Below are 21,440 nucleotides of genomic sequence, written 5' to 3' on the forward strand. Positions count from 1 at the left end.
CGAAAGGCCATCCAGTCCAACCCTATTCTGTTATGCAGGAAGACACCATCCAAGCCCTCCCGACAGATGGCCAGCCACGCTTTGCTTGAAAACCTCCATATAAGGAGACTCCGTCACCATTATTATTATTATTATTATTATTATTATTATTATTATTGAAGCCTAGAGTTTGAAGGGACCTCAAAGGCCATCCAGTCCAACCCTATTCTGCTATGGGGAAAGATACCATCAAAACCCTCCCAACAGATGGCCATTCACGCTTTGCTTGAAAACCAAAATGTAAGATGACTCCATCACCATTATTATTATTATTGAATCCTAGAGATGGAAGGGACCCCAAAGGTCATCCAGTCCAACCCTATTCTTCTCAAAACCCTCCCGACAGATGGCCTTCCACAGCCTCTGCTTAGAAGGAGAGTTCATGGCGGTCATCGTCACTGCTATCACCAATGTCCGGCTTCTCCCCTTTTTTATGCCCGATGACCTTTACTCTGCCAACTCCTCAGTGCAAGGGTCACCGCCAGGCATTTTCACTTTCTGTTGCTATTGTGAGCACTAATTCACTTCTAAGCCGCTGGCCAGCCAAAGGTCTCCAGGCGATGTAATCAGCAACACCAGAAACTGCACTACAATAAAATGGCTTGATGGCCATCTGTCGGGAGGGCTTTGATGGTGTCCTCCTGTCTGGAAGAATGGGGTTGGTCTGGATGGTCCTTGGGGGTCTCGTCCAACTCCAATATTCTATTATTCTATTTCCCCATGAATCTGCAGTGGTCTATGCGGCTGGATGGCCATCTGTCGGGAGGGCTTGGATGGTGCCTTAATGCATTTGTAGGAGTTGGACTGGATGGCCCTTTGGGGGTCTCTTCCAACTCTAAGATTCTATGATTTGCTATAGCCCTATTTCTCCAAAAACCTGCAGACTTCGTTGAGGCTGGATGGCCATCTGTCGGGAAGGGTTTGAATGGTGTCTTTCTGCATTAAGAAGGTTGGACTGGATGACCTATGACAGGTCTCTTCCAACCCTAGGATTCTATGATTCAATATAGCCCTATTTCTCGAGAAACTCAAAATGTCTATGAGGCTGGATGGCCATCTGTCAGGAGGGTTTGGATGGTGCCTTAATACATTTGTTGGGGTTGGACTCGATTCAACCTTTGGGGTTCTCTTCCTATTAGGATTCTATTATTCTACATAGCCCTATTTCTATACAAACCTTCAAACTTCATTGAGGCTGGATGGCCATCTGTCAGGAGGGCTTGAATGGTGCCTTAATGTATTTGTAGGAGCTGGACTGCATGCCCTTTGGGGGTCTCTTCAAACTCTAAAATTCTATTATTTGCTATAGCCCTATTTTTCCAGAAACCTGCAGACTTTGTTGGGGCTGGATGGCCCTCTGTCGGGAGGGTTTGAATGGTGTCTTTCTGAATTAAGAAGGTTGGACTGCATGACCTATGAAAGGTCTCTTCCAACTCTAGGATTCTATGATTCAATATAGCCCTATTTTTCGTCAAACCCACAAATGTCTATGAGGCTGGATGGCCATCTGTCGGGAGGGTTTTGCTGGTGCCTTAATGCATTTGTTGGGGTTGGATTGAATGGCCTTTGGGGTTCTCTTCCAACTCTAGGATTCTATTATTCTACATAGCCCTATTTCTCGACAAATTTGCAAATGTCTATGAGGCGGGATGGCCATCTGTCGGGAGGGCTTGGGTGGTGCCTTAATGCATTTGTACAGGTTGGACTGGATGGCCTTTGGGGTTTTCTTTCAACTCTAGAATTCTATGATTCAATATAGCCCTATTTCTCGTCAAACCCACAAATATCTATTTGGCTGGATGGCCATCTGTCAGGAGGGCTTGGATGGTGCCTTAATGCATTTTTTGGGGTTAGATTGGATGGCCTTTGGAGGGGGGTTCTCTTCCAACTCTAGGATTCTATGATTCAATATAGCCCTATTTTTCGTCAAACCCACAAATGTCTATGAGGCTGGATGGCCATCTGTCAGGAGGGTTTGGATGGTGCCTTAATGTATTTGTACAGGTTAGACTGGATGGCCTTTGCGGTTTTCTTCCAACTCTAGAATTTTATGATTCAGTATAGCCCTGTTTCTTGAGAAACCCACAATTGTCTATGAGGCTTGATGGCCATCTGTCGGGAGGGTTTGGATGGTGCCTTAATGCATTTGTACAGGTTGTACTGGATGACCTTTTGGGATCTCTTTCAACTCTAGGATTTTATGATTCTATATAGCCCTATTTCTCGACAAACCCGCAAATGTCTATGAGGCTGTATGGCCATCTGTCGAGAGGGTTTGGATGGTGCCTTAATGCATTTGTACAGATTGGACTGGATGCAACCTTTGGGGTTATCTTCCAACTAGGATTTTATTATTCTATATAGCCCTATTTCTACACAAACCTGCAAACTTCATTGAGGCTGGATGGCCATCTGTCAGGAGGGCTTGGATGGTGCCTTAATGTATTTGTACAGGTTAGACTGGATGGCCTTTGGGGTTTTTTTCCAACTCTAAGATTCTATGATTCTATATAGCCCTATTTCTCGTCAAACCCACAAATATCTATGTGGCTGGATGGCCATCTGTCGGGAGGGCTTGAATGATGCCTTAATGCATTTGTTGGGGTTGGATTGGATGGCCTTTGGGGGTTCTCTTCCAACCCTAGGATTCTATGATTCTATATAACCCTATTTCTCGAGAAACCCACAAATGTCTATGAGGCTGGATGGCCATCTGTCGAGAGGGTTTGGATGGTGCCTTAATTCATTTGTTGGGGTTGGATTGGATGGCCTTTGGGGGGAGTCTCATCCAACTCTAGGGTTCTATGATTCTACGTAGCCCTATTTCTCGACAAATTTGCAAATGTCTATGAGGTTGGATGGCTATCTGTTGGGAGGGCTTGGATGGTGCCTTAATGCATTTGTTGGGGTTGGATTGAACGGCCTTTGGGGTTCTCTTACTTGTTCACTTGTTCAGTTCTCTTACTACTAGGATTCTATTATTCTATATAGCCCTATTTCTTCACAAACCTGCAAACTTCATTGAGGCTGGATGGCCATCTGTCAGGAGGGCTTGAATGGTGCCTTAATGCATTTGTACAGGTTGGACTGGATGGCCTTTTGGGATCTGTTCCTACTAGGATTCTATTATTCTATATAGCCCTGTTTCTATACAAATCTTCAAACTTCATTGAGGCTGGATGGCCATCTGTCAGGAGGGCTTGAATGGTGCCTTAATGTATTTGTACGGGTTAGACTGGATGGCCTTTGGGGTTTTTTTCCAACTCTAAGATTCTATGATTCTATATAGCCCTATTTCTCGTCAAACCCACAAATATCTATGTGGCTGGATGGCCATCTGTCAGGAGGGCTTGAATGGTGCCTTAATGCATTTTTGGGGGTTGGATTGGATGGCCTTTGGGGGGGTTCTCTTCCAACTCTAGGATTCTATGATTCTACATAGCCCTATTTCTCGACGAATTTGCAAATGTCTATGAGGCTGGATGGCCATCTTTCAGGAGGGCTTGGATGGTGCATTTGTAGGGGTTGGACTGGATGACCTTCAGGGATGGATCTCTTGATTTCCAGCAGCAGAATCCTCCCCTCGCCTCCTGATGCGGCGTTTCTGGCAGGAGCATTCGCAGGATGGCTCTTTGCAGGAGATGATGCTGGATTCGGGGGCCGAGGAGCTCACCCAAGAGGACACCCCTGAAATCCTGGCCCTTTTGCCTTCGCTGGAAGGCCAAGATGTCCTGGAACTGGGAGCTGGCATTGGGTGAGTCCCTTAATCTAGGCCATATACTCTCATTGATGCAGCCTAGAATCACATTGGCTTTTGTAGCTGCCGCATCACACTATCGGCTCACGTCCAGTTTGCTGTTTAATAAATAAAAATTATTATTATTATTTTATATTATTATTCAAAATTTTATTATACTATTATTATGTTTATTATTATTATTCGCTATTTTCTTATTTTTCCATATTATACTATTATTATATATATTACTATTCATTATTTTATTATTATTCTATATTATGCTATTATTATATGTATTATTATTATTTGATATTTATTATATTATGTGTATTATTACTCGATATTTTATTATTATTCTATATTATACTATTATTATGTGTATTATTATTTGATATTTTATTATTATTCTATATTATATTAGTATGTGTTTTATTATTATTTGATATTTTATTACTCTATATTATACTATTATTATGTGTATTATTATTTGATATTATATTATTATTCTATATTATATTAGTATGTGTTTTATTATTATTTGATATTATATTATTATTCTATATTATACTATATTATGTGTATTATTATTTGATATTTATTATTATTCTATATTATACTATTATTATGTGTATTATTATTCAATATTTTATTATTATTCTATATTATTATTCTATATTTTTATTATTCTATATTTTTGTATTATTCTATATTATTATTTGATATTTTTATTATTTGATATTATATTATTATTCTATATTATATTAGTATGTGTTTTATTATTATTTGATATTTTATTATTATTCTATATTATACTATTATTATGTGTATTATTATTCGATATTTATTATTATTCTATATTATACTATTATTATGTGTATTATTATTCGATATTTATTATTATTCTATATTATACTATTATTATGTGTATTATTATTCAATATTTTATTATTATTCTATATTATTATTCTATATTTTTATTATTCTATATTTTATTATTATTCTATATTATTATTTGATATTTTTATTATTTGATATTTTATTATTATTCTATATTATACTATTATTATGTGTATTATTATTCGATATTTATTATTATTCTATATTATACTATTATTATTGTATTATTATTTGATATTTATTATTCTATATTATACTATTATTATGTGAATTATTATTTTATATTTTTTTATTATTCTATATTATACAATTATTATTTCATAGAGCATGATGGTAACGAATTACTTTGTGAAAGTAACTCAGCAAGTTATCTATAATAATAATTATTATTATGCAAGATTGAGTTAAAAGACAACTTTTGAAACTTGCAACTACAACCGCAGTGAACTATTTCATAGAGCATGATGGTAACTAATTACTTTGTTAAAGTAACTTAGGAAGTTATCTGTTATTATTATTATTATTATTATTATTATTATTATGTAAGATTGAGTTAAAAGACAACTTTTGAAACTTGTAACTACAACCGCAGTGAACTATTGCATAGGGTATGATGGTAACTAATTACTTTGTGAAAGTAACTCAGGTAGTTACCTATAATTATTATGCAAGATTGAGTTAAAAGACAACGTTTGAAACTTGTAACTACAACCGCAGTGAACTATTGCATAGGGTATGATGGTAACTAATTACTTTGTGAAAGTAACTCAGAAAGTTATCTATAATTATTATTACAGTGAACTATTTCATAGGGCATGATGGTAACTAATTACTTTGTGAAAGTAACTCAGCAAGTTATCTATAATTCTTATTATTATTATCCAAGATTGAGTTAAAAGACAACTTTTGAAACTTGTAACTACAATCATAGTGAACTATTTATTTCATAGGGCATGACGGTAACTAATTACTTTGTGAAAGTAACTCAGGTAGTTACCTATAATTATTATGCAAGATTGAGTTAAAAGACAACTTTTGAAACTTGTAACTACAACCACAGTGAACTATTTCATAGGGTATGACGGTAACTAATTACTTTGTGAAAGTAACTCAGGTAGTTACCTATAATTATTATGCAAGATTGAGTTAAAAGACAACTTTTGAAACTTGTAACTACAACCATAGTGAACTATTTATTTCATAGGGCATGATTGTAACTAATTACTTTGTGAAAGTAACTCAGCAAGTTATCTATAATAAATATTATTATTATGTAAGATTGAGTTAAAATACAACTTTTGACACTTGTAACTACAACCGCATGATGGTAACTAATTACTTTGTGAAAGTAACTCAGGTAGTTACCTGTAATTATTATGCAAGATTGAGTTAAAAGACAACTTTTGAAACTTGTAACTACAACCGCAGTGAACTATTTCATAGAGCATGATGGTAACTAATTACTTTATGAAAGTAACTCAGGTAGTTACCTATAATTATTATGCAAGATTGAATTAAAAGACAACTTTTGAAACTTGTAACTACAACCATAGTGAACTATTTATTTCATAGGGCATGACTGTAACTAATTACTTTGTGAAAGTAACTCAGGTAGTTACCTATAATTATTATGCAAGATTGAGTTAAAAGACAACTTTTGAAACTTGTAACTACAACTACAGTGCACTATTTCATAGAGCATGATGGTAACTAATTACTTTGTGAAAGTAACTCAGGTAGTTACCTATAATTATTATGCAAGATTGAGTTAAAAGACAACTTTTGAAACTTGTAACTACAACCGCAGTGAACTATTGCATAGGGTATGATGGTAACTAATTACTTTGTGAAAGTAACTCAGCAAGTTATCTATAATTCTTATTATTATTATCCAAGATTGAGTTAAAAGACAACTTTTGAAACTTGTAACTACAACCATAGTGAACTATTTATTTCATAGAGCATGATGGTAACTAATTACTTTGTGAAAGTAACTCAGCAAGTTACCTATAATTATTATTATGCAAGATTGAGTTAAAAGACAACTTTTGAAACTTGTAACTACAACCATAGTGAACTATTTATTTCATAGAGCATGATGGTAACTAATTACTTTGTGAAAGTAACTCAGCAAGTTACCTATAATTATTATTATGCAAGATTGAGTTAAAAGACAACTTTTGAAACTTGTAACTACAACCGCATGATGGTAACTAATTACTTTGTGAAAGTAACTCAGGTAGTTACCTATAATTATTATGCAAGATTAAGTTAAAAGACAACTTTTGAAACTTGTAACTACAACCGCATGATGGTAACTAATTACTTTGTGAAAGTAACTCAGGTAGTTACCTATAATTATTATGCAAGATTGAGTTAAAAGACAACTTTTGAAACTTGTAATTACAACCACAGTGAACTATTTCATAGAGCATGATGGTAACTAATTACTTTGTGAAAGTAACTCATTAAGTTGTCTATTAATATTAATATTAATAAAGAGTATGTAAACATTAAAATAGGATGGAACTTATTCCATTGCTTCCTATTGCAGCCGGTTCACCGGATTCCTTGCGGAACAGGCGCGCCACGTCACGGCCGTGGACTTCATCGGGAGCTTCGTGGCGCGAAACCAACAAGCAAACGGGCACCGGAGCAACATCACATTCAAACAGGCGGATATTACCACCCTAGAGATGCCGAGCCAGAGGTGGGTGAATGCACTGGGCGCATCTACACAGTGGAACGAATGTGGTTTGGTCCCACTTTAGCTGTTTTGAGGATGGATCTGACTGCCTTTGTCTCTTCTTTTGCTTCAGCCTGGATTTCGTCTTCTCCAACTGGCTTTTCATGTATCTCTCGGATGACGAATTGAGCGAAGCGGCCCAGAAATTACTTCGTTGGCTGCGTCCCGGAGGCCATCTCTTCTTCCGAGAGTCTTGCTTCTTCCAGTCGGGTCAGTTGTGTCTACACTGTCGCATGGTAGTCATCGTTGGAGGGCCATCTGTCGGGAAGGCTTTGTTTGTGTCTTTCTGTATATTAGAATGGGGTTGGACTAGATGACCGTTTGGGTTCCCTTCCAACCATAGACTGTTGGGAGTCTCTGGAAGCTTTTAAACAAAGGCTGTGTGGCCATCTGTCGGGAGAGCTTCAATTATGTCTTTATGACAGAATGGGGTTGGACTAGATTGCCTTTGGGGTTCCCTTCCAACTCTAGTTTAGTATAGAGTCTGCTTGAGTTTCTGGGGGTTTTTAAAGAGAAGCTAGATGGCCATCTGTCAGGAGGGGTTTGATTGTGTCTATCTATATGTTAGAATGGGGGTTGGACTAGATGGCCTTTTGGGTTCCCTTCCAACCATAGTTTAGTGCAGACTGTTGGAAGTCTGCTTGAGTCTCTGGCGGCTTTTAAACAGAAGCTTAGATGGCCATCTGTCAGGATGGATTTGATTGTGTCTATCTGTATGTTAGAATGGGGGTTGGACTAGATGACCTTTTAGGTTCCCTTCCAATTCTAGTGTAATATAGACAGTCAGGGAGTCTGGTGGAGACTTTTCTGGAGTTTCCTAAACAAAGGCTGGATGGCCATCTGTCAGGAGAGCTTCAATTATGTCTTTATGACAGAATGGGGTTGGACTAGATGGCCTTTGGGGTTCCCTTCCAACCATAGTTAAGTATAGACTGTCGGGAGTATGCTTGAGTCTCTGGCGGCTTTTAAATGGAAGCTAGATGGCCATCTGTCAGGAGGGGTTTGATTGTGTCTATCTAAATGTTAGAATGGGATTGGACTAGATGACCTTTTAGGTTCCCTTCCAACTCTAGTGTAATATAGACAGTCAGGGAGTCTGGTGGAGTCTTCTCTGGAGTCTTCTAAACAAAGGCTGGATGTCCATCTGTCGGGAGAGCTTTGATTGTGTCTTTATGACAGAATGGGGTTGGACTAGATGGCCTTTGGGGTTGCTTTCCAACTCTAGTTTAGACTGTCAGAAGTCTGCTTCAGTCTCTGGAGGCTATGAAGCAAAAGTTGGATGGCCATCTGTTGGGAGGGCTTTGATTGTGTCTTTCTGTTTGTTAGAATGGGGTTGGATTAAATGACCTTTGGAGTTCTCTTCCAACTCAAGTGTGGCATAGAATGTTGGGAGTCTGCTTGAATCTCTGGAGGCTTTTAAACAAAGGCTGGGTGGCCATCTGTCGGGAGAGCTTCGATTGTGTCTTTATGACAGAATGGGGTTGGATTAGATGACCTTTGGGGTTCCCTTCCAACTCAGGTGTAGCATAGACTGTTGGGAGTCTGGTTGAATCTCTGGAGGTTTTTAAGCAGAAGCTAGATGGCCATCTGTCGGGAGTGCTTCGATTGTGCCTTTATGACAGAATGGGGTTGGACTAGATGACCTTTGGAGTTCCCTTCCAACTCAAGTGTGGCATAGACTGTTGGGAGTCTGCTTGAATCTCTGGAGGCTTTTAAACAAAGGTTGGGTGGCCATCTGTCGGGAGAGCTTCGATTGTGTCTTTATGACAGAATGGGGTTGGATTAGATGACCTTTGGGGTTCCTTTCCAACTCAGGTGTAGCATAGACTGTTGGGAGTGTGGTTGAATCTCTGGAAGTTTTTAAGCAGAAGCTAGATGGCCATCTGTCGGGAGTGCTTTGATTGTGTCTTTATGACAGAATGGGGTTGGATTAGATGACCTTTGGAGTGTAGCATAGACTGCCGGGTGCCTGCTTGGGTCTCTAGAGGCTTTTAAATAAAGGCTGGGTGGCCATCTGTCGGGAGAGCTTCGATTGTGTCCTTATGACAGAACGGGGGTTAGACTAGATGACCCTTGGGGTTCTCTTGATGCTCCAGGTGACACTCCCAGGGCCTTCAATCCCACTCGCTATCGGACGCCTGCAGAGTATAACCACGTCCTCGCTTCGGCCCAATCGTCTTCGGGAGAGGAGCTCTTCGGGTTCGAGATCGTCATGTCCCGCTCTGTGCAAACATACATCAAGGTAAGGGTCATTTGCGGAAAGAGTGCCTCTGAGCACGAACAGAGTGCTTTCCGCGCCAGCCTTACCCCAGCACAGGGATAACGCTGAAGCCAACCCTTCACAAGAAGCAAAGTAAGGCCTCGAAAGGCTGGATGGCCATATAGGGTCTGTGTAGAGCCGTATTTGCAAAATTATTGAGGACTAGCAACTTGAAACGCAATCAAATCCTGTATTTTCTGCAGAGGAAGCGGAACCGGAACCAGGTGTGTTGGCTTCTCCAGAAAGTCGCCCGCAACCAAGACGTTGCCGGAGGATATGGAACCGTCCAGAAATTCCTGGACACGGAGCAGTACGCGGCCCGCAGCATCCGCCGCTACGAGTGGATCTTCGGCCCCGGCTTCGTCAGCACCGGAGGACTCCGTACCACCAAGGTGCGTCCACACTGAGGAGTTAACGCAGTTTGAAACCGCTTTATAACTTACATTATATTTATTATAATACTAGCTTGGTTACTTGAAAAAGTCTATTTTTCATTGTCCAAAATGCATATGTTTGTGGGTGAACTATAACTCCCAGTACCACCAAGGTACATCCACACTGCGGAGTTAACACAGTTTGAAACCGCTTTAAACAAGCTTTGTAACTTATATTACATTTGTTCTAATACTAATACTTGAAAAAGTCTAATTTTTGATTGTCCAAAATGCATATGTTTGTGGGTGAACTATAACTCCCAGTACCACCAAGGTGTGTCCACACTGCGGAGTTAACGCAGTTTGAAACCGCTTTATAACTTATATTATATTATAATACTAGCTTGGTTACTTGAAAAAAGTCTATTTTTTGATTGTTCAAACATATTTTCCATTGTCCAAAATGCATATGTTTGTGGGTGAACTATAGCTCCCAGTACCACCAAGGTGCATCCACACTGTGGAGTTAACACAGTTTGAAACCGCTTTAAGCAAGCGTTGTAACTTGTATTATATTCATTATAATACTAGCTTGGTGACTTGAAAAAAGTCTATTTTCCATTGTCCAAAATGCATATGTTTGTGGGTGAACTATAACTCCCAGTACCACCAAGATGTGTCCACACTGCGGAGTTAACGCAGTTTGAAACCGCTTTATAACTTACATTATATTTATTATAATACTAGCTTGGTGACTTGAAAAAAGTCTATTTTCCATTGTCCAAAATGCATATGTTTGTGGGTGAACTATAACTCCCAGTACCACCAAGATGTGTCCACACTGCGGAGTTAACGCAGTTTGAAACCGCTTTATAACTTATATTATATTTATTATAATACTAGCTTGGTTACTTGAAAAAAGTCTATTTTTTGATTGTTCAAACATATTTTCCATTGTCCAAAATGCATATGTTTGTGGGTGAACTATAACTCCCAGTACCACCAAGGTGCGTCCACACCGAGGAGTTAACGCAGTTTGAAACCCCTTTATAACTTATATTATATTTGTTATAATACTAGCTTGGTGACTTGAAAAAAGTATATTTTCCATTGTCCAAAATGCATATGTTTGTGGGCGAACTATAGCTCCCAGTACCACCAAGGTGCATCCACACTGCGGCGTTAACACAGTTTGAAACTGCTTTAAGCAAGCGTTGTAACTTATATTTATTCTAATACTAGCTTGGTGACTTGAAAAAAGTCTATTTTCCATTGTCCAAAATGCATATGTTTGTGGGCAAACTATAACTCCCAGTACCACCAAGGTGCGTCCACACTGCGGAGTTAACGCAGTTTGAAACCGCTTTAAGCAAGCGTTGTAACTTATATTATATTTATTCTAATACTAGCTTGGTTACTTGAAAAAAGTCTATTTTCCATTGTCCAAAATGCATATGTTTGTGGGTGAACTATAACTCCCAGTACCACCAAAGTACGTCCACACTGCGGACTTAACACAGTTTGAAACCGCTTTAAGCAAGTGTTGCAACTTGTATTATATTTATTATATTACTAGCTTGGTTACTTGAAAAAAGTCTATTTTCCATTGTCCAAAATTCATGTTTGTGGGTGAACTATAACTCCCAGTATCACCAAGGTGCACCCACACTGCGGAGTTAAAGCAGTTTGAAACCGCTTTAAGCAAGCGTTGCAACTTGTATTATATTTATTATAATACTAGCTTGGTTACTTTAAAAAGTCTATTTTTTGATTGTCCAAAATGCATATGTTTGTGGGTGAACTATAACTCCCAGTACCACCAAGAGGTAAACTACAAATCCCAGTGGCTCAAAGCATGGAGTCTCAGCAATTGGAAGGTGTGCCAAAATGTGCCTTCGTTGCACCGTCGCAGTGGGGTGAGTCACTGGCATGATTCAGAAGAGAAACCCTTGCAAAACTACAACTCCCAGGATTACAGAGCGCTGAACCATGATTTCTAGAAAGCAGAGAAAAACTATTGCAACCAAAGCCATGTCTGTCTACATTGGGGGATGCTGGGAGTTGTAGTTTGGCATGGCACCAGCACTATCTCGTTAAAACCTTTGTAAAACTAGACCTCCCAGGATTAAACAGCCATAGTATATTTTCCCTTAACATAGAGGTGCAGTTTCGCACTATATCCACATGATGGCAGCACAAAGGCGCTCTGAACGGCCCAAGGCTGCAATTTCCAATTTGGCCACCTGATGGCAGCAAAGGACTGTATATTGGAGTCCTTGTTCAATTTGGTTGAATGAAGGCACAGAATATAGGCGGGTGCAATATTATTGTGTCCACCAGAGGGCTCCAAAGGGACCAGCCATTAGGGCTCATTGTTTGGTTTGGGAAGTTTGGTAATATCTCTGGACATACACTACAACTCCCAGAGCCAAGGACAATCACTCCACAACCAGACCTGTATGCACAGTTCGCCATGTTGGGTCTGTGTGACAAGTGTGGTCCAGATGTGACATCATCTGGGTTCAAGGCTCTCTGGATAAGGGTGAACTACAATTCCCAGAGCCAAGATCATTCACCCCCAAATCCCACCTGTATGCACAGTTGGGTATGTTGGGTCCATGTGCTGAGTTTGGCCCAAATTTGATGTCGTCTGGGTTCAGGGCTCTCTGGATAAGGGTAAACTACAATTCCCAGAGCCAAGATCATTCATCCCCAAATCACCTGTATGCTCAGCTGGGTATGTTGGGTCCGTGTGCTGAGTATGGCCCAAATTTGATATCGGCTGTATTCAGGGCTCTCTGGATAAGGGTGAACTACAATTCCCAGAACCAAGATCGTTCACCCCTAAATCCCATATGTATGCACAATTGGGTATGTTGGGTCTGTGTGCTGAGTCTGGCCCAGATCTGACATCGGCTGGGTTCAGGGCTCTCTGGATAAGGGTGAACTACAATTCCCAGAGCCAAGATCATTCACCCCCAAATCCCACCTGTATGCACAGTTGAGTATGTTGGGTCCGTGTGCTAAGTTTGGCCCAGATCTGACGTCGGCTGGGTTCAGGGCTCTCTGGATAAGGGTGAACTACAACTCCCAACATCAAGGTTCATTCCCCCCAAACTCCTGAAATATGCTCAGTTGGTCATGGGGTTTCTCTGTACCAAGTTTTATCCCAGTCCATTGTCAGCAGAGAGTCACAGTTTCTTTGGATGCAGGTGAACTATAACTCTCATGAAGGTCAATTTCCCCCAATCATCTCCAGTATGTTCTCTTGGTCATGGGGAGTCTGTGTGCCAAGTTTGGTCCAGAACCATCATTTGTGGGGGTCACAGTGGGCTGTGGGAGGTGAACTGGGTGAAGGTACTACATATCCCATTGTCCGTACAATATATTATATTATTAGCATAGTACAATAGCAGTATTATATATTACTATATTGTACTACACCATTATATTGTAATATTATTAGTAGTGTTATTACTATATTATTAGCAATATTATTATTATTACTAATATTATTAGTAATATTACATGGAATATATATATATATAATGATAATATCATATTATTATATTGTAATATTATTATTAATATTATTACTATATTATTAGTAATATTACATGGAATATAAAAATATATATAATTATAATATCATATTATATTGTAATATTATTAGTATTAGTATTATTATTTATTACTAATATTATTCATAATATTACATGTAATATAAAATATATATAATTATACTATCATATTATAATTAGTGAGGTCTGAAATATTTCTGGTTGCTGCCTGGGTTGATTGATATTATATTACATTATAATATTATAAATATTATAATATTATAAATATTATATGTATATATACAATATATACAATATTATATGTATATATACAATATATATTATATTATATTATATTATATTATATTATATTATATTATATTATATTATAGGAGCTGCTGGAGTTGTTAAATCTGAAACCGTCTCAGAAAGTGCTGGACGTCGGATGCGGGATCGGCGGTGGCGATTTCTATATGGCGAAGGTAAAGAAATATTGGGTTGTTGTAGATTTTTTCGGGCTATATGGCCATGTTCTAGAAGCATTCTCTCCTGACGTTTCGCCTGCATCTATGGCAAGAATCCTCAGAAGTAGTGAGGTCTGTTGGAATTAGGAAAAGGGGTTTATATATCTGTGGAATGACCAGGTGGGACAAAGAACTCTTGTCTGTTGGAGCTAGGTGTGAATGTTTCAACTGTCCACCTTGATTAGCAGTTGATGGCCTGGCAGTGCCTGGGGCAATCTTTTGTTGAGAGGTGATTAGATGTGCCTGATTGTTTCCTCTCTATATATTGTCGAAGGCTTTCATGGCCGTAATCACTGGGTTGTTGTCAGTTTATTCGGGTTATATGGCCATGTTTTAGAAGCATTCTCTCCTGACGTTTCGCCTGCAACTATGGTAAGCATCCTCAGAGGTAGTGAGGTCTGAAATATTTCTGGTTGCTTCCTGGGTTGATCAATCAGGACCATTTAACATCTTCCAACAATTGATTCCTTCAGGCAGCAACCAGCCAGGCTTTGAAGCTGCAAGGCAATTCAGTACCAATCAAGGTGGCCAATTGCAACATTCACACTTGCCTCCGACAGACAAGAGTTCTTTCTCCCACCCTGGACATCATTCCACAGATATATAAACCCCATTGTTATAGAGCTAAAATTTAGGGCTCTTTGCCAGGAGGCAGAGACCAATTAGACTCATCAAAGAGTTCTTTTTCCCTGGCGAGACAGAGAAGCATCCCATATTTTTCCCTGATTTCCCAATGAAAAGTCTCACCAGTTGAAGAAAAGCCATCGAGGTTTAATGCGATTCAGCTGGAACGGATGCAAAGCTGCAATCATTCGCCAAAGCTAAGCACGAGGGGAGTACACCAATACAGTCATATTTATAGCAAATTCAAAGTTGCAGAGTTCAAACTCCCCGCCCCGGCTTCCCTGTTGTTCCCCGACGTGATTGGGCGATGGGCGAACAGCTGGGAGGCGGCCTTCCCGCCCCCGGCGCCTCTGGACCAATCAGGAAGCTCCAGTGGTCCGTAGGATCCAATGAGGAGACCTCTGCCACCTGGTGGCAACAGCAAATCAGGAGAGAGGGAGGCAGGATGAGGGAACACAATAGAGTCTATGAGTGTGTATTGGAAAAAAAGGAAATGCCATGTGGCCTGCGAGACAAAGGAAAGGTCTCAAAACAGGGCTAGTCTATTGTCCCTTGAGTGGCATGTGTGAGGAAAGACCAGATTTTTCTAGGCCAGCAAACAGGAAAACAATGGCCTGGAAAGGCTTGACCCTTATTATCCAAGGCTTAACCCTTATTATCCCGCCTGGTGTCCTTGCCCTTAGCAAAACTGTAAGTTGCTCTCTCTAATGGGGGGGTCATGTTCCACTTCCCTTGCCTAGTTTCCAACAGACCTCACAACCTCTGAGGATGCCTGCCCATAGATGTGGGCGAAACATCAGGAGAGAATGCTTCTGGAACATGGCTTGAAAACTCACAGCAACCCATTATTATTATTATTTTGCCAGGAATTCGGCGTGGAAGTTCTGGGTATGGATCTCTCCCACAATATGATCGAAATGGCTTTGGAACGAGCCCAAAAGGAGACTGGATCACTGGTAAAAGGAGGAAACAAAGGCCTCTCTGCCATACGCTATTGTCTTCTATCTTCCTAATACTGTCATCAGTGCAATTCCTCTCCATTTAGGTCCAGTTTGAGATTGGCGATGCCACCCGGAGGACGTTCCCAGAAGGGTCTTTTGACGTGGTTTACAGCCGGGACACGATTCTCCATGTGGCAGACAAGGCCTCCCTCTTTCAGAGGTTCCTGGTTAGTATATTCCAACCTGCCTTTAGGAATCTTCCTTGACTGTCGAAAGCGGGCTGGATTGGATGGCCTTTGGGAGACCCTTCCAACTCTAGTCTAATATAGACAGTCAGGGAGTCTGGTGGACACTCCCCTGGAGGTTTTAAAACAAAGGCTGGATGGCCATCTCTTGGGAGGGGTTTGATTGTGACTTTCTTCCTATCCGCCCTTCCAATTCTAGTATAATATAGACAGTCTGGGAATCTGGTGCCCTCTCTGATGGTTTTTAAACAGAACCTGAATGGGCGTCTGTTGGGAGAGCTTTGATTGTGTCTTTATGACAGACTGGGGTTGGACTAGATGGCCTTTGGGGTTCACTTCCAACTCTAGTTTAGTATAACCTGTCAGGAGTTTGCATGAGTCTCTGGGGGCTTTTAAACAGAAGCTAGATGGCCATCTGTTGGGAGAACTTTGATTGTGTCTTTATGACAGACTGGGGTTGGACAAGATGACCTGTGGGGTGCCCTTCCAACTCTAGTCTAGACTGTCAGAAGTCTCCTTCAGTCTCTGGAGGCTATGAAGCAGAAGTTAGATGGCCATCTGTCGGGAGGGGTTTGCTTGTGTCTTTCTGTATGTTAGAATGGGGCTGGACAGAAGCTATATGGCCATCTGTCGGGAGGGGTTTGCTTGTGTCTTTCTGTATGTTAGAATGGGGCTGGACAGAAGCTAAATGGCCATCTGTCAGGAGGGGTTTGCTTGTGTCTTTCTGTATGCTAGAATGGGGCTGGACAGAAGCTAGATGGCTATCTGTCGGGAGGGGTTTGCTTGTGTCTTTCTCTATGTTAGAATGGGGCTGGACAGAAGCTAGATGGCCATCTGTTGGGAGGGGTTTGCTTGTGCCTTCCTGTATGTTAGAATGGGGTTGGACTCTAGTTTAGTATAGACTGTCGGGACTCTGCTTGAGTCTCTGGAGGCTATGAAGCAGAAGTTAGATGGCCATCTGTCATGAGGGCTTTGATTGTGTCTTTCTGTATGTTAGAATGGAGCTGGGCCGAAGCTAGATGGCCATCTGTCAGGAGGGGTTTGCTTGTGTCTTTCTGTATGTTAGAATGGGGCTGGACTAGATGACCTTTGGTGTGCCCTTCCAACTCTAGTTTAGACTGTCAGAAGTCTTCAGTCTCCGGAGGCTATGAAGCAGAAGCTAGATGGCCATCTGTCAGGCGGGGTTTGCTTGTGTCTTTCTGTATGTTAGAATGGAGCGGGACTAGATGACCTTTGGGGTGCCCTTCCAACTCTAGTCTAGACTGTCAGAAGTCTTCTTGAGTCTCTGGAGGTTATGAAGCAGAAGTTAGATGGCCATCTGTCGGGAGGGGTTTGCTTGTGTCTTTCTGTATGTTAGAATGGGGCTGGACTAGATGACCTTTGGGGTGCCCTTCCAACTCTAGTTTAGACTGTTAGAAGTCTCCTTCAGTCTCTGGAGGCTATGAAGCAGAAGTTAGATGGCCATCAGTGAGGAGGGCTTTAATTGTGTTTTTCTGTGTGTTAGAATTTACTTCTGCCTTTAAGCAGAACTAAATAATAGCAATATAATAGTAACATTAGAATAGTAATAGTAATGAATAATAGTAATAAATAATTACTAATAAATAGTAATAATAAATAGGCTCCTTCTTTGGAAGCTTTTAAACAGAGGCTGGATGGCCATCTGTCCGGGGTGATTTGAATGCAATATTCCTGCTTCTTGGACTGGATGGCCCATGAGGTCTCTTCCAACTCTTTGATTCTATGATTCTAATACATAATAAAAGCAATATAATAATAATAATAACAATAACAACAACAACAACAACAACAACAACTTGGGAAGTGTCTCACGTGTGATCCAATGCACCAACTAGCATAGTGATCTTGTTTGTTTGTGTTTTTAATAATAATAATAATAATAATAATTCCTTCCCTAGTCGTGGCTGAAGCCGGGTGGGCAGCTCCTCATCTCTGACTATTGCTGTGGCCCTCGTCCCTGGTCAAGAGTCTTCTCCGAATATGTCAATCAAAGAGGATATAGTCTGCTCACCCCAGAAGAATACGGCCAGGTATGATATATACAAGGTCTAATCCAAGCAGTCGTTTGAGCTGCTCCTGCAAACTTCTCAATCGCCACTGAATGCAGCCTAGAATCGTATTGGCCATATTTGCTGCCGCATCACACCGTCAGCTCCCGTTCTGCGGCTTCTCTGTCTACCTTTCTGCAGGTGCTGCAGGAGGCTGGCTTCGTCCAGGTGAAGGCCTTGGACCATACGGAGCGGATGCTGCTGGCGCTGAACCAAGAGCTGGAGGAGCTGGAGAAGAGCAGGGAACCATTCATTCAGGTGGGTCAATAGATGCCATTGGGAGATGTGGGGCGTAACATTGCACATAACTGAATACGTAATGCCACACCACATATGTAGTTTTCTGTCGCCACTTTAATACCTGGGACGTACTCTGTTTCTGTCCTGTTACAAGTGCCTTTCTTCTTGACTCAGTGAGGGGAAAAAGAATTTCCTTTCTAAATCCCTTTACCGCCTTGTACTGCTGCAGTTTCCCTTTTATATTGGCTGGGGCTTTCTTGTGAGCTGTTAAACCTTTATTTATTTATTTACTTCGCTTGTATACTGCTCTTCTCAGCCCTTAGGCGACTCAGAACTTTATATCACATACTTGAGACACTCCTGTAAGCAACCAAGTAACAAAGTTTATATATAGCTTCTGGTTCCAATGCTTTATGGTTACATTTGTGTTTTGTTACAGTCTCGAGTCTTACATTCAGTAACATTCACTCAGTTAACTTTTCTTATGAAACCCTCACTATCTCACATCAACAAATATGTTACTTTCTTCATATACTCTTGGCTGAACTATTTTCTGACTTAGGCCACACTGGCGCCTTCCTACTTTTCCTTAAACCTTGAGCTCTATTTTCCCGACTGCTTCTCTCTAACCGAGGTTTCTAATTCTCCCCACTTCTCTTTTTCAACTGACAAACTCTAACTGCTTCTTTCAAACTTTAGAATGTTCATTTTGGCTCAGCGGTCTTTTCAAATCCTGATGTACTCTCATCTGCATACGACCAATCAGCTTCACATATGCAAATTAATCCGGCCGTCACTGTTGCTACCCTATTTGAGCCAATTCTTCCCTATCAGCCATATTGTAACCTAGAGCTACACACCAAAAAATACAACATAGATCATAAAATTCACTACAGGAGTCCACTGGAGTCTCCTTCTCTGAATGGCCATCTGTCAGGAGGACTTTGATGATGCCTGGCAGAAGGGGGTTGGACTGGATTACCTCGGAGTCTCCTCCGACTCTAAGATCCTATGATAAACCTACCATAGTCATATGTATCTATCTATAACTGAATGGCCATCTGTTGGGTAGGCTTGAATGCCTGCTCTAGTTTAGAGTGTCAGAAGTCTGCTTCACTCTCTGGAGGCTATGAAGCAGAAGCTAGACGGCCATCTGTTGGGAGGGATTTGCTTGTGTCTTCCTGTATGTTAGAATGGGGCTGGACTAGATGGCCTATGGGGTGCCCTTCCAACTCTAGTTTAGACTGTCAGAAGTCTGCTTCAGTCTCTGGAGGCTATGAAGCAGAAACTAGACGGCCATCTGTCGGGAGGTGTTTGCTTGTGTCTTCCTGTATGTTAGAATGGGGCCGGACTAGATGACCTTTGGGGTGCCCTTCCAACTCTAGTTTAAACTGTCAGAAGTCTGCTTCAGTCTCTGGAGGCTATGAAGCAGAAAGTAGACGGCCATCTGTCGGGAGGTGTTTGCTTGTGTCTTCCTGTACGTTAGAATGGGGCTGGACTAGATGATCTTTGAGGTACCCTTCCAACTCAAGAGTAACATAGACTGTCAGGAGTCTGCTTGAGTCTCTTGAGACTTTTAAACAGAAGCTAGACGGCCATCTGTCAGGAGGTGTTTGCTTGTGTCTTCCTGTACGTTAGAATGGGGCTGGACTAGATGACCTTTGGGTTGCCCTTCCAACTCAAGAGTAACATAGACTGTCAGGAGTCTGCTTCAGTCTTTGGAGTCTATGAAGCAGAAGTAAGATGGCCATCAGTGAGGAGGGCTTTAATTGTGTCTTTCTCTGTGTTAGAATGAGGCTGGACTAGATGACCTATGGGGTGCCTTCCAACTCAAGTGTAACATAGACTGTCAGGAGTCTGCTTGAGTCTCTTGAGGCTTTTAAACAGAAGGTAGATGGCCATCTGTTGGGAGGGCTTTGCTTGTGTCTTTCTACATGTTAGAATGGGGCTGGACTAAATGACCTTTGGGGTAACATAGGCTGGAGTCTGCTTGAGCCACACATACACACACACACATATATATACATACTGCTTTAACTGCCAATTATTATTATTATTATTATTATTATTATTATTATTATTTCCTTCATGCAGGAATTCTCGAGGAGCGAATTCGAATCCATGGCTTCCGGATGGCGGGCGAAACTGGGGCGCTGTGCGGACGGAGACCAATGCTGGGGCCTCTTTTGGGCCTTGAAACCGCAGTAGCCATTCAGTGGGCTGCAGGACAACACGTTTTCCCTTTCTTTCATCCTCTCTTCCTTTCTTTCTTTCCTTTGGTTCTCCCGTTCCAGGTCTCTTCCCTGGAGTCTCCGGGGTTTGGAGGAAGGAGTGATTTTCCAGTCTCTCCTGGAGATCCATTCACATTCATGCGGAATGGTTTGGCTTTGAGGCCTTCTGTCTGGGAGAGGCAACGCTTCTGGTTTTGCAGTTTGTTTCCCATCATCAGTTCTTTATTCTTCTTTGCTTTCTCTCTCTTTGCATCCTTTCTTTCCTTCCCTTTTCAGGAGGTGCTGTCTTTCTTTCGCTTTGAATTGCCCAATCTATTCTTTTCCTTCCTTCTTTTCTTTCTTCTTTCCTTCCTTCCCTCCTTCTTTCTTTCCTTCTTTCCTTTTGTCCTTTTGTCCTTCCTTCTATCCTTCCTGCTTTCCTTCCTTCCTTCCTCTTTCTTTCTTTCTTTCTTTCTTTCTTTCTTTCCTTCCCTTCCTTCCTTCCTTCCTTCCTTCCTTCCTTCCTTCCTTCCTTCCTTCTTTTCTTGTTTCCTTCCTTCCCTACCTTTTTCTCTCTCTCTCTTTGAATTGCTCAAGCAATCCTTTCCTTTCTTTTTCTTCCTTCCTTCCTTCCTTCCTTCCTTTCTCTTTGAATTGCCCAATCTATTCCTTTCATTCCTTCTTTCTTTCCTTCTTTCCTTTCTTCCATCTTTCCTTCCTTTTTCCTTCCTTCCTTCTCTTTCTTTCTTTCTTTCTGTTCTTTCTTTCTTTCTTTCCTTCCCTCCCTCCTTCCTTCCTTCCTTCCTTCCTTTCTCTTTGAATTGCCCAATCTATTATTTTCCTTCTTCTTTTCTTTCTTCTTTCCTTCCCTCCTTCTTTCTTTCCTTCCTTCTGTCCTTTATTCCTTCCTTCTATCCTTCCTTTTTTTTCCTTCCTTCTTTCCTTGTTTCCTTCCCTCCCTTTCTTTCTTTC

The 21,440-nt window shown here is 40.9% G+C and overlaps 1 protein-coding gene across 1 annotated transcript in view; it reads left to right on the forward strand.

The window, feature by feature from the left end:
• The window catches only part of LOC132764257 (uncharacterized), a 23,421-nt gene extending 2,546 nt beyond the window's left edge, over positions 1–20,875 (forward strand). The window contains exons 2-12 of the mRNA XM_060758170.2: positions 3,607–3,793; positions 7,230–7,385; positions 7,495–7,631; positions 9,518–9,663; positions 9,885–10,073; positions 14,008–14,097; positions 15,630–15,719; positions 15,809–15,931; positions 17,869–18,000; positions 18,160–18,276; positions 20,353–20,875. Of these exons, the coding sequence (XP_060614153.2) occupies positions 3,607–3,793; positions 7,230–7,385; positions 7,495–7,631; positions 9,518–9,663; positions 9,885–10,073; positions 14,008–14,097; positions 15,630–15,719; positions 15,809–15,931; positions 17,869–18,000; positions 18,160–18,276; positions 20,353–20,466 (1,481 nt within the window). The 3' untranslated portion in view covers positions 20,467–20,875. The remainder of the gene's footprint in view (positions 1–3,606; positions 3,794–7,229; positions 7,386–7,494; positions 7,632–9,517; positions 9,664–9,884; positions 10,074–14,007; positions 14,098–15,629; positions 15,720–15,808; positions 15,932–17,868; positions 18,001–18,159; positions 18,277–20,352) is intronic.
• The last annotated feature ends 565 nt before the right edge of the window (positions 20,876–21,440 follow it).

This window comes from Anolis sagrei, chromosome 12 (genome assembly GCF_037176765.1).
Source record: "Anolis sagrei isolate rAnoSag1 chromosome 12, rAnoSag1.mat, whole genome shotgun sequence".
NCBI lineage: Eukaryota > Metazoa > Chordata > Lepidosauria > Squamata > Dactyloidae > Anolis > Anolis sagrei.